Source organism: Salvelinus fontinalis, chromosome 19 (assembly GCF_029448725.1).
Source record: "Salvelinus fontinalis isolate EN_2023a chromosome 19, ASM2944872v1, whole genome shotgun sequence".
NCBI lineage: Eukaryota > Metazoa > Chordata > Actinopteri > Salmoniformes > Salmonidae > Salvelinus > Salvelinus fontinalis.
In genome coordinates, this window is record NC_074683.1 from 34,301,713 (window position 1) to 34,314,647 (window position 12,935).

Genomic DNA, 12,935 nt, shown 5'->3' on the forward strand with positions numbered 1-12,935 from the left:
TTGTCATCCAAAGGGTCCCAGCTATAACATGTGGTGTCGTTTTGTTAGATAAAATCCTTCTTTATATCCCAAAAAGTCGGTTTAGTTGGCACCATCGATTTGAGTAATCCACTTGTTCAACATGCAGAAAAAGGAATCCGAAAATATACCACTTTGTTTCAACAACTATTGACTCCTCAGATACCCTAGAATGTAATCAAACTATAATATTTCTTACGGAAAGAAGTATGTTCAATAGGAAATCGATTTTAGCAGGTGCGTCTTGTCTTCATCGCGGTCCCAAACACGAATTTCCAAGACTGTGTCCCTCTACTAAAACTCATATTTCTTATTCGTTTTGGAAGTTACAAGCCTGAAACCTTGAACATAGACTGCTGACACCCTGTGGATGCCATAGGAATTGCATCCTGGGAGCTAGAATTCAGTATGCCCCTATACTTTCCATTGTAAGAGCATGGGCCCTCCCCCCAAAAATTCTGGTTTGTTTTTCTTCGGATTTCCTCCTACCATATCTATTGTGTTATAGTCTCCTATATTATTTTAACATTTCTACAAACCTCTAAGTATTTCCTTTCCAATGGTACCAATTATATGCATATCTTGGCTTCAGGGCCTGAGCAACAGGCAGATTACTTAGGGCATGTCAGTCAGGCGGAAATTGGGAAAAAAGGGGACCTAATGAGACTGGAGGAGGACTTGAACACTATATTGTATTTCCAAGATCATCAATTGTAACTGTTAGGAAATGCTTTGAAATGCATAATATTGCTTTGAAATGCATAATATACAATGTGCATGTACAACTATTGATACAACTGTAGGCCTACACACAACATCATTTCTAGAGCATAATGTAATTGAAAAGGGCCCTACCATGACAGTCTTCAAAGGTGATGACCATGCTCTTGCCCTTTGTAACCCAAATCTGGGACCTGATAGCCCCTCCTTTGCTCCTCCTGCTGGAGAAGTAGAGATTCAGGGCCTCCTCCACCCCTCCTTTGATTTGGCTCATGTCCCCCTGGACAAGTACAGAGTCTGTCAGCTCTAAACGGCAAGCCCCAATCTCCATGCCCTGGAACTTCTTTGACAAGCATTTCCTAAGGAAGGACTTTATGTCTGTGGAACATGGATAGTTAGATTGATAGTTAGATTAGTGTTGTATTTCGCTGTTTGGTCATGCAACTTAATTGAATGGTGTAATAGTGATATGGCGTATATATATTTGTGATGTATCTGTGGACCCACCAATGTCCTGTTTGAAGGTGACCACTACTCTTTCTCCGTCGTCAAGGGTCTCCCAGGCATGTTCAGCGCCTTGGCTGCAGCTGCCGATGTATAGAGAGACAATGTCGCACTTGCAGGTCTCGTTGAACCCAGTCAGGATGAAGCGTCTTTTGTCCAGTTTCCCTTCAACAGCAGTCTCATTGTACACCTGCACAGAAATGCCATACTGATGCTCCTTCTTGGCAAGGACTTTCTCTGCATCTGAGAGGAGGTAGTAGGTACAGTATTTATTGGTGGGTATGAATGATCAAGCAGACTCAAGAAATTCACTCATGTAATGTTCACTTGATGATATAAGTAGATGACCTGTCACAATGTCATCACGTCACAATGTCATCACATGTCACAGTGTCACAATGTCAATGTCATCACATGTAACAATGTAAATTATCTGAGATACAAAGACTCACTGAAAAAAAATCAACATATACTTGTTTCAAATAGCAGCTATTGTGTTCTAGTGACTGAGAAGGAATCATTTCCTTATGAGCCCTATTCCCAGCTGAGATGACTCATGGTATTTTACAGTCAAAGGAAAGTAACCTCTGAATGATACACAAGTATCATAGTTTATCTAATTAGTGCTTATCCTGACAGGTACAAAGTTGAACTGTCCACTGAAAGCAATACAAGTGGTTAACAACTCCCACATACAGTAAATCCACAATATAATATTCACTTGAAGAAAGAACATTTTAATTAGATGAGTCTATGGGGAAACACTCCTTACCTGACTGACAGGACAGTTTAAGAACCCAGCTATTCTTTCCATGGCTTGTAATGCTGACCTCTCCTTCTTCTGAAGCAAACTGCTCAAAATACAAGTTAAGGAGCTCCGTTTCACATTCCTTGGTGGTTCTGACAAGTAGTAATTTTATGTCATCATCCGTCACTGAATCTGAAAAATAAACAGACACACAGAATGAACATTACTGTGATTTACCTATTGATTTAATATCTTATTAAAGATATGTCAATATTTAACTTTTTGATCCCCCCCCCCCCCCCCCCCCCCACACACACACACAGCGGTTTAGATGGTACAATTATTCTCTACACCATGCTATTTTATTTTGTCACATAAACTGAAATCAGGAAAACGATTAGAGTTTTAGCAACCAGGAAATTGCGGAGCGAATTCTGCATAGTGCAACTTTAAGTATATTTATGAATATGAGTCTTACCCACTAGACTCTCTGACACTGGCTGATACATCACAGACAAAGACAGAGAGAAAACACATTAGTAGGTCCAAATGATGTAATGCTGTAATGCTGTATATTGCCAACTCTAATTTGATACAATATAAGCAACACATAAAGAATTACCTTCTCTTCAACGTTAAAGAACCCAACGTTAGGTGAAGACTTTCCTAGAGAAGTCAGTTTGTCTTTTGTAGGGCGAGGGAAGACTGGTGGTTTAACTTTCTTCACTTCTGTTTCACCGCCATCTTCCTTCAGTTTCACTTGAAGCTCAACCACCCCAAAAGGGATTTTGAAATCAATTTTATGGCATTTTCTATCCAACACTTTCTGCAGAGCTGAAGAGGAATTGACAGACCATCATTACATACTTATCTTACAAAGATTTATGTGGCTCCTAAGACACAGGTTACATTACTGAACTAAATTAATTTGGTATTTGGAGCTCTATACCCACCGGGTACATACGTCAATTCAACGTCTATTTCACGTTGGTTCAACGTAACTTCATTGAAATGACGTGGAAACAACATTGATTCAACCAGTGTGTGCCCATTGGGATAGTTTCTAACACCATTATCACCATTCAGCACAGCCTACTCACAAGGCTCAGTGTTATATGGCCTATTTATACAATAAATGGGTCTAATCCTGAATGCTGATTGGTTAAAACCGTATTCCAGCCGGTGTCTATTCCACAAGTTAACACCAGCTAAATGTGACGTTAAAATGCCTATTTACTCTGTTCCATCTGACTGGGCAATCCAATGTCTCAACCCAGCCAGGCAATTTATAAACTCCACTATAAAGCATCTAGACATTATCTCACATTTCTTTTAGACTAACATTTAGTTTTCTACAGCGGAGATTTGTATAAACCTTGCTGTCGGTCTACGACATTTGAAACATTGTTTCAATATTTAAATTAGATCTCCAGCTATCATATACAGTGGGGCAAAAAAGTATTTAGTCAGCCACCAATTGTACAAGTTCTCCCAATTAAAAAGATGAGAGAGGCCTGTAATTTCCATCATAGGTACACTTCAACTATGACAGACAAAAGGAGAATTTTTTTCTCTCCAGAAAATCACATTGTAGGATTTTTAATGAATTTATTTGTAAATTATGGTGGAAAATAAGTATTTGGTCAATAACAAAAGTTTATCTCAATACTTTGTTATATACCCTTTGTTGGCAATGACAGAGGTCAAACGTTTTCTGTAAGTCTTCACAAGGTTTTCACACACTGTTGCTGGTATGTTGGCCCATTCCTCCATGCAGATCTCCTCTAGAGCAGTGATGTTTTGGGGCTGTTGCTGGGCAACACGGACTTTCAACTCCCTCCAAAGATTTTCTATGGGGTTGAGATCTGGAGACTGGCTAGGCCACTCCAGGACCTTGAAATGCTTCTTACTAAGCCACTCCTTTGTTGCCCGGGCGGTGTGTTTGGGATCATTGTCATGCTGAAAGACCCAGCCACGTTTCATCTTCAATGCCCTTGCTGATGGTAGGCTTTGTTACTTTGGTCCCAGCTCTCTGCAGGTCATTCACTAGGTCCCCCTTGGGTGGTTATGGGATTTTTGCTCACTGTTCTTGTGATCGTTTTGACCCCACGGTGTGAGATCTTGCGTGGAGCCCCAGATCGAGGGAGATTATCAGTGGTCTTGTATGTCTTCAATTTCCTAATAATTGCTCCCACAGTTGATTTCTTCAAACCAAGCTGCTTACCTATTGCAGATTCAGTCTTCCCAGCCTGGTGCAGGTCTACAATTTTGTTTCTGGTGTCCTTTGACAGCTCTTTGGTCTTGGCCATAGTGGAGTTTGGAGTGTGACTGTTTGAGGTTGTGGACAGGTGTCTTTTATACTGATAACAAGTTCAAACAGGTCCCATTAATACAGGTAACGAGTGGAGGACAGAGGAGCCTCTTAAAGAAGAAGTTACAGGTTTGTAGGTGACCAAATACTTATTTTCCACCATAATTTGCAAATAAATTCATTAAAAATCCTACAATATGATTTTCAGGATTTTTCCCCCTCATTTTGTCTGTCATAGTTGAAGTGTACCTATGATGAAAATTACAGGCCTCTCTCATCTTTTTAAGTGGGAGAACTTGCACAATTGGTGGCTGACTAAATACTTTTTTGCCCCACTGTAGTAATATAGTAACGTGTCGCGAGTCGGGACGAGACAGACAGACAGGCAGTGTTTCTCAGCCAGTCGAAATTATGAATCAGCTGGCATAATTTTTATGGATATATACAAAGAAATGTCAATTGAAAAAAGGTCAAATGAAACAAAGTGCAGCTAGTTTGCAGTCTTTCAAGCTACAGTTAGAAGTGATTGTTTTATCTGTGTTGTTGGCTAGCTCCTCTGAACAACAGTGTCCTGAAGAGTGAGCACGTTTTCTATGCAAGGCGAAATCGCGCCTCATTAGCTCATTGTTATGGATGTATCCAAATAAATGTCATTAGAAAAAGCTTAAACTAATGCAAATACAGCTACTTTGTTGTTATTCTGGCTAGAAAGGGATAAGAACGTTGCCAGCCATTATGGAAATGGGACATTTAGAACGAACGACTGGGTCGCATCCATAGATACAGAACAAAATGACTGAATGAGAGGGTCGCGTCTCTGGCAACCAAACCGATAGAACAAACAACCAGCCGGCTTGGGTAGCAACCCTAGATTTGTGTCGGGACAGTATCTTGTGGAAGGAAGAAATAGTATGAATAAATTCTTCCAAATAAGGTTTTTAATTTAAATAAGTCAATCATTATTTCAATATATTGGTAACCCGTTGTGTAAAAGTGATACTGTCCTTGAAAATGGGGTTTGGAGAATATATTGGCACGGGTTGCTAGCCCTCGATTTCGTCTCGGGCCTAACAACACCCGTGCCAATATATCCTCCAAACACCGGCTTCTCAGGCATTATCACTTAAATACCATGCTAAGAGCTGTTCTTAAGCACGACGCAACTCGGATTGCTTGGATACAGCTCTTAGCCGTGGTATATTGACCATATACCACAAACCCCGGACGTGCCTTATTGCTATTATAAACTGGTTACAAACATAATTAGAACATAAAAAATATGTTTTGTCATACCCCTGGTATATGGTCTCATACAGTGGTGTAAAATACTTAAGTAAAAATACTTTAAGGTACTACTTAAGTTGTTTTTTGGAGGTATCTGTATTTTACTTTACTATTTCTATTTTTGACAACTTTTACTTCACTACATTCCTGATTAAAATAATGTACTTTTTACTCCATACATTTTGCCTGACACCCAAAAGTACTCATTACATTATGAACTTTAAACCGTCCCCTCGCGCGAAGCAGGGACCCTCTGCACACATCAACAACGGTCACCCACGAAGCGTCGTTACCCATCGCTCCACAAAAGCCGCGGCCCTTGCAGAGCAAGGGGCAACACTACTGATAGGCTTCAGAGCAAGTGACGTAACTGATTGAAACGCTACTAGCGCGTACCCGCTAACTAGCTAGCCATTTCACATCCGTTACATTAGCATGACAGGAAAATGATCCAATTCACACGAGAACAACCCTGGTCATCCCTACTGCCTCTGATCTGTCCGACTCACTTAACACGTGCTTCGTTTGTAAATTATGTCTTGAGTGTTGGAGCGTGCCCCTATCTATCCGTAAATGTAAAAAAAATAAGAAAATGGTGCTTCTGGTTTTCTTAATATAAGGACATTGAAATAATTCATAACTTTACTTTTTTACTTAATTATAAACTGGGTGGTTTGAGCACTGAATACTGATTGGCTGAAAGCCGTGGTATATCAGACCATATACCACGGATATGACAAAACATTTATTTTTACTGCTCTTATTACGTTGGTAAACAATTTATAATAGCCATAAGGCACCTCGGGGGTTTGTGATATATGGCCAATATACCACAGCACTGCGCGTTGCGTCGTGTTTAAGAGCAGCCCTTACCCGTGGTATATTGGACATTTACCACACCTCCTCGGGCCTTATTGCTTAAATAGAACTTTATGGATGTGTCTTTATTCATATGCCTACATATTTTGTATTAGGACAAATTGGAATAATTACCTGCATCTTCATGGTAAACGAGCAAAGCCTTCCTCTTGTCCCCAGGATAGTCTTGAATTTGTAATGTCTCTCCTCCAGACTTTCTTTTGTTTTTAAAGTGCAAATCCAACTTGGGTCTGATTTTGTCTATGTCGTCTGGCAGACCCTCCAATACCAGCGTTTTTTCAGTCATTATGTTCAGACAGTTGTCGTACAATCCTACTTCGATTGAAGCAGCATATTTGTATGTGTCAATTCTTTCAGCAACTTCGATTTCCTGTTGTAAAACACATATTTTATTTCCGGTTATTATGGAAAATCACTTGCTATTACATTGCGTTGCTCTGTAGCAACTTTCACTTTTGATTTCGACCCCATGTGACTTCGAGGAACTTGAGTAGGTTACAAAAGGTAATCAATTCGTCGTGATATTTGGCTGTAGGAAACCGTATCAGTCCGTATTTTCTCAGGCCGATTCGGTAAGTTAACATTACTTGCAACTGACCATGAATGAATCTGTCATATAAAAAGTAGCATGATCGCAATAACAATTGTTAGACTTTTACGCAGATAATGGGTGACTCTGACGCCGCCAAGCCGCTTGTGAATGGAAAGGTAACGTAAATTCATGTAGGCCAATTGGACAATAATTTCCTTTGACTATTCTTTTTTTCGAAATACATTACATCTCTTTTTATAAATAGATGGATAACGTCGACGATGAAGAACAGAAACTGTCTGTAGCTAAGGAAGAGCTGAAACAATTGACGGTAGGCCTGTTTGCAGAGTTTAGCTATTAATCTGTCAAATTAATGTTTTTTACGTAAATATTTATTTCCTATTATTATGCAGAAACAACTTGAGAAGGCAGAGGACGAAAAATCTAGGCTGCAGTTGGCAAAACTGAGCGCAGAAGATTCAAAGAAAGAGGCTTCAAAAGATTTGACAGCCCTTCAACAACAGGGGGAGCGACGTCAGGCGGAGTTTTCTCAAACTGTGAAAGGGATACAGGTAGTCACTTACCTGCCCGTGGCTGAACGCCTTTTAAAATAACATTCACTCAATGGATAATTATATAACATTTACTACTGTAGTTTTATCTGTATAGTCACCCAGATATTTATTGAGGCTGTGGTGGATGATTCAAATATGTTTTTCAAATGTAACCACTTGCATGGTATTGTTACACAGAATGATATCTCGATGCTTGAGAAGGGTAACAAAGATCTGATGGAGAAACTGAAGAAAAACCAGGCTAAGCTACAGGCTAAGAAGACAGAGTCTGCTACACTTCAGCAGAAGTTTAAGGTAGGTAATGTAACAACAGATGTTAAATATGAAATTATAATATTTTGAGAGGACTAAAAAGAAAGCAATTCTGGCATGGACAACACTCACACTCTACTGCTGGTTCCAGATCCATGTCCAGATCCCTGAAAAGAAGGTGAAGTTCACCCGTAAGGAGGAGGACAGCGATGACAGCGGTCAACACATCAAGGGGGTGTTCACCATTGCCCAGAGACCATCAGTGCTCCTGAAGGGAGGGCAGGCTCTCATCACTTTTGAGGAGGAGAAAGGTACAGGATGTCCATCTTTGTGGCTTCATAAAGACAGTGCACATTAATCTACATAACTCGTCATTATGTTGAATGCGAGTCATTATGTTGAATGTGAGTCATTATGTTGAATGTGAGTCATTATCTTGAATGTGTTATATTGGGATTCTCCTTCCCTCTCTCTCAGTGGCTGCCCAGATCCTGAAGATGGCCAAGTGTACTGTGTCCTGTGATAAAGACAAGGTGCATGTGAAGCCCAAAAGCCTTACACTGGACCCCTTTGTCAAGTTTGAGGTACACCATTTTACACAATGAATGTGTCAAGTTAAATTAAGTACCTTGAAGACGTTAAAGATAACCGCCTCCAGCCGATAATGATTTAGTTTACTATGGAGTCTGTTTTCTAGAATAGAGTCATCTTATTTACTGCAAAGTGTAAAGGTGTGTTCCAATCAACTTTGAGTAAGGAATTAGGGATTCTTTCAAGAAAACGAAACCATTCAATTGATACAATGGTGTCTATAATGACTTGTATTGTTGATGATTCACTGCATTGCTATTGCCCAGGTGACACACCTGTAACCAAGTTATGTGGCTGTTGCTGTGCAGATACACCTTGATGTCTCCACAAAGACACTCAGCTACTCCAATGTCCCGTTCACCCTGTCAGAGGAACGAATGAGAGACCGTCTGGAGATCAGCTTCTCCAAGCCTAGTCGAGGGGGAGGAGAGGTGCAGAGGGTGGACTATGACAAGCACACTGGGAAAGGACAAATCACCTTCCTCAACACTGGAGGTACAGTACATCTATTCTGTGTGTTTGTTTGCCAGTGTCGGAACATTATTTGTTTCATTGGAAAGTGCCGTATTCAATATGTTTAATCAGAGAAGAGTTCATATTTTAAATACTTGTGTCTACGTTTCTAGTTGCAGAGACGCTGGCCCTGAAAAGGAAGTACAGCGTGGATATGGACCGTGAGGTGAATGTGAATGTTGACCTTGTTTACGACTACACGCTGAAGAAGTTTCAGGTGAGATTCAAAGATTAAAACAGTCGCTCATCTTTTCTCTGTCATTTGTTTACATACAGTATGCCCTTCCTAAGCATTGTCCTGTTGTGACTTTCCAATCAGATCAAAGCTGTCTGGACTTTGCCATGACAGATTCAAAAATGTTGGGTTTTCCAAGTCAGGAGCCACAGCTTGCTGTATTAGGTTATATAGTTTCTACGAGAGCTGGGACGATAAACCAAAAGGATCTAGCCTATACTAGAGAAATGTGAAGTTTGAAATGAAATAAGTTTTCTAATATGGGTGATTGTTAAATGGGACAAACTAGTAGTAGTAGTAAACTCAGCAAAAAAAGAAACGTCCTCACTGTCAACTGAGTTTATTGTCAGCAAACTTAACATGTGTAAATATTTGTATGAACATAACAAGATTCAACAACTGAGACATAAACTGAACAAGTTCCACAGACATGTGACTAACAGAAATGGAATAATGTGTACCTGAACAAAGGGTGTAGCCACCAGCTGCATTAAGTACTGCAGTGCATCTCCTCCTCATGGACTGCACCAGATTTGCCAGTTTTTGCTGTGAGATGTTACCCCACTCTTCCACCAAGGCACCTGTAAGTTCCTGGACATTTCTAGGGGGAATGGCCCTAGCCCTCACCCTCTGATCCAACAGGTCCCAGACGTGCTCAATGGGAATGAGATCCGGGCTCTTCGCTGGCCATGGCAGAACACTGACATTCATGTCTTGCAGGAAATCATGCACAGAACGAGCAGTATGGCTGGTGGCATTGTCATGCTGGAGGGTCATGTCAGGATGAGCCTGCAGCAAGGGTACCACATGAGGGAGGAGGATGTCTTCCCTGTAACACACATCGTTGAGATTGCCTGCAATGACAAGCTCAGTCCGATGAATCTGTGACACACCGCCCCAGTCCATGATTGACCCTCCACCTCCAAATCGATCCCGCTCCAGAGTACAGGCCTCGGTGTAACGCTCATTCCTTCGACGATAAACACGAATCCGACCATCATCCCTGGTGTGACAAAACCGTGAGAAGATAACTTTTTGCCAGTCCTGTCTGGTCCAGCGACGGTGGGTTTATGCCGATAGGCGACGTTGTTGCCGGTGATGTCTGGTGAAGACCTGCCTTACAACAGGCCTACAAGCCCTCAGTCCAGCCTCTCTCAGCCTATTGCAGAGAGTCTGAGCACTGATGGAGGGATTGTGCGTTCCTGGTGTAACTCGGGTAGTTGTTGTTGCCATCCTGTACCTGTCCCGCAGGTGTGATTTCCGGATGTACCGATCCTGTGCAGGTGTTGTTACACGTGGTCTGCCACTGCGAGGGCAATCAGCTGTCCGTCCTGTCTCCCTGTAGCGCTGTCTTAGGTGTCTCACAGTATGGACATTGCAATTTATTGCCCTGGCCACTTCTGCAGTCCTCATGCCTCCTTGCAGCATGCCTAAGGCAAGTTCACACAGATGAGTAGGGACCCTGGGCATCTTCTTTTGGTGTTTTTCAGAGTCAGTAGAAAGGCCTCTTTAGTGTCCTACATTTTCATAACTGTGACCTTAATTGCCTACCGTCTGTAAGCTGTTAGTGTCTTAACGACCGTTCCACAGGTGCATGTTCATGAATTGTTTATGGTTCATTGAACAAGCATGGGAAACAGTGTTTAAACCCTTTACAATGAAGATCTGTGAAGTTATTTGGATTTTTACGAATTATCTTTGAAAGACAGGGTCCTGAAAAAGGGACATTACTTTTTTTGCTGAGTTTTTAAAGGATAATAAACAAACTGTAGTTCATTGTTATAAACATATTGTTATATTTATAGTTATCAGATCAACTCAGGCAATTTATCGCAATATAGATTTTTGTCCATATCACCCAGCTCTAGTCTCTACTGGAGCAGAACTTTGACATGTGCCTGTGTGGTATTCTTGTGACAGACTGCTAACACATGTGTTCACAAATGAACAGGATGGTTCTTTACCAACGTTTTTCTGCGGTCTTGTTTCAGATGTTATGTGTAGAGTTGACTGACACATGCATATCAACTGTGAGTGTTTTACTTTAACCTTTGTTGCAGACGTTCTGCGGCACTCCGAAGCGCACCATCCTCCTGTACGGGATTGCAGACTTCCAGGATGAGGAGGACCTGCAGGATCACCTGGAGATTCACTTCCAGAAGCCCAGTAACTATGGAGGGGAGGTGGAGTGCATCAAGTATGTCTCCGGGGGCAACGAGGTCAAGGCCTTCTTCACTGAGGACGTGGCTGAGATGGAGGCTTAACATTAACGGCCGTCCTCTTACGATACATCTATGCTCATGTTTCTCAGTACTTAGTTGGTAGCACATGAATGAACCTTAGTGATGATGTATTCATCCGCATTTACCATAATCTATACCCCACTGACATGCAGTAGTATATTATACCAAAACTGATCTGTAAGTCTTGTGAAATTAGTCATGTCAACTTTGTATACTGATAAAGTTTAACAAGGCCAAACACATGCATGATAATGCCTTGTGCAGTGCCTTATGTTTAGAATAATATTGATTAGTAGGATCTTTATAGTTATATAGTTAAACACTATTAGAAGGGGACAAATGAAAATGCACAGTAGTTGTTTACATCTAGAGATACTATGGCTATTTCTCTGTCAGGCATCTTTGTGATATGATTAAAAGGTGTTTTTTGCTCAAACTTCAAATCATGGGTTTTTAAATCGGTCATCATGACATGAATCATGAATTTACTTTATGGATAATCCCATTGATCGTGGTATATGAGTACCCACCTACTTAATTTCACCCCATTAAAATGCAAATCACATTGTATTGTTTTATTAAACACCTGTATGCTTTCTGACCACAGTGCTTAAATATAGGCCTGAATACACACCATTCAAATATTGATAACAGAGCAGGTGATAACATAATCTGTGCTGAGCAAAAATATAAACGCAACATTGCAACAATTTCAAAGATTTTACTGAGTTAACAGTGCATATAAGGAAATCAGTCAATTGAAATACATTCATTGTGCACTAATCTATGGATTTCACATGACTGGTCAGGGGTGCAGCCATTGGTGGGCCCACTGTGGAGCAAGGCCCAGCCAATCAAAATGCATTTTTCTCCACAAAAGGGCTTTATTACAGACAGAAATAGTCCTCAGCTGTCTGGTCTCAGACAATCCTGCAGGTGAAGAAGCTGGATGTGGAGGTCCTGGGCTGGTGTGGTTACACGTGGTCTGCGGTTGTGAGGCCGGTTGGACGCACTGCCAAATTCTCGTTAACGACATCGGAGGCTGCTTATGATATATAAATTAGCATTCAATTCTCTGACAACAACTCTGGTGGACATTCCTGCAGTCAGCATGCCAATTGCACGCTCCCTCAAAACTTGAGACATCTGTGACATTATGTTGTGTGACAAAACTGCACATTTTAGAGTAGCCTTTTATTGCACGTGTAATGATCATGCTGCTTAATTAGCTTCTTGATATGTCACTCCTGTCAGGTGGAAGGATTATCTTGGCAAAATGAGAAATGCTCACTAACAGGGATGTAAACAAATTTGTGCAAAATAGTATTTTTGTGCTTATGGACAATTTCTGGGATCTTTTATTTCAGCTCATGAAACATGAGACGAGCACTTTCCATGTTGTATTGATATTTCTGTTCAGTGTACAACTCAACTGTAAATAAAGAATGCTGAAGGCCACTAGATGGCAGTGCTTTATCATTATTCCCAACTTAATCAAGTACTCCCACGCACCTAGCAATTTGGTTACGC

At 41.0% G+C, this 12,935-nt stretch overlaps 2 protein-coding genes across 3 annotated transcripts in view; one reads left to right on the plus strand and one right to left on the minus strand.

Annotated features, from left to right (window-relative positions):
- The window catches only part of parp14rs3 (poly(ADP-ribose) polymerase family member 14-related sequence 3), a 38,732-nt gene extending 31,982 nt beyond the window's left edge, over positions 1 to 6,750 (minus strand). Inside the window, exons 1-6 of the mRNA XM_055871402.1 lie at positions 6,579 to 6,750; positions 2,613 to 2,824; positions 2,469 to 2,490; positions 2,015 to 2,182; positions 1,246 to 1,485; positions 874 to 1,116 (exon numbers count right to left, since the gene is read on the minus strand). Coding sequence (XP_055727377.1) covers positions 874 to 1,116; positions 1,246 to 1,485; positions 2,015 to 2,182; positions 2,469 to 2,490; positions 2,613 to 2,824; positions 6,579 to 6,750 — 1,057 coding nt within the window. The remainder of the gene's footprint in view (positions 1 to 873; positions 1,117 to 1,245; positions 1,486 to 2,014; positions 2,183 to 2,468; positions 2,491 to 2,612; positions 2,825 to 6,578) is intronic.
- Positions 6,751 to 6,929: 179 nt separating this feature from the next.
- nmi (N-myc (and STAT) interactor) lies at positions 6,930 to 11,970 on the plus strand. 2 transcript variants are annotated; one of them, XM_055871405.1, is made up of 10 exons: positions 6,930 to 7,036; positions 7,116 to 7,172; positions 7,262 to 7,327; positions 7,410 to 7,568; positions 7,749 to 7,865; positions 7,975 to 8,134; positions 8,301 to 8,407; positions 8,723 to 8,909; positions 9,041 to 9,144; positions 11,223 to 11,970. In XM_055871405.1, exons 2-10 carry the CDS (start codon positions 7,131 to 7,133, stop codon positions 11,424 to 11,426), a joined length of 1,146 nt encoding a protein of 381 aa, XP_055727380.1. In that variant the 5' UTR covers positions 6,930 to 7,036; positions 7,116 to 7,130; the 3' UTR covers positions 11,427 to 11,970. The 2 variants fall into 2 exon arrangements, with proteins under 2 accessions (XP_055727380.1, XP_055727381.1); XM_055871406.1 differs by having other exon boundaries at positions 6,940 to 7,036; positions 7,128 to 7,172.
- Positions 11,971 to 12,935: the final 965 nt, after the last annotated feature.

Excerpts from the sequence above, each read along its gene's own strand:
- nmi (XM_055871405.1), top strand. The coding sequence starts at position 7,131 with ATGGGTGACTCTGACGCCGCCAAGCCGCTTGTGAATGGAAAG. Across the intron at positions 7,328-7,409 it reads AAGAGCTGAAACAATTGACG|AAACAACTTGAGAAGGCAGA; the intron begins GTAGGCCTGTTT and ends ATTATTATGCAG. Across the intron at positions 8,910-9,040 it reads CACCTTCCTCAACACTGGAG|TTGCAGAGACGCTGGCCCTG; the intron begins GTACAGTACATC and ends CTACGTTTCTAG.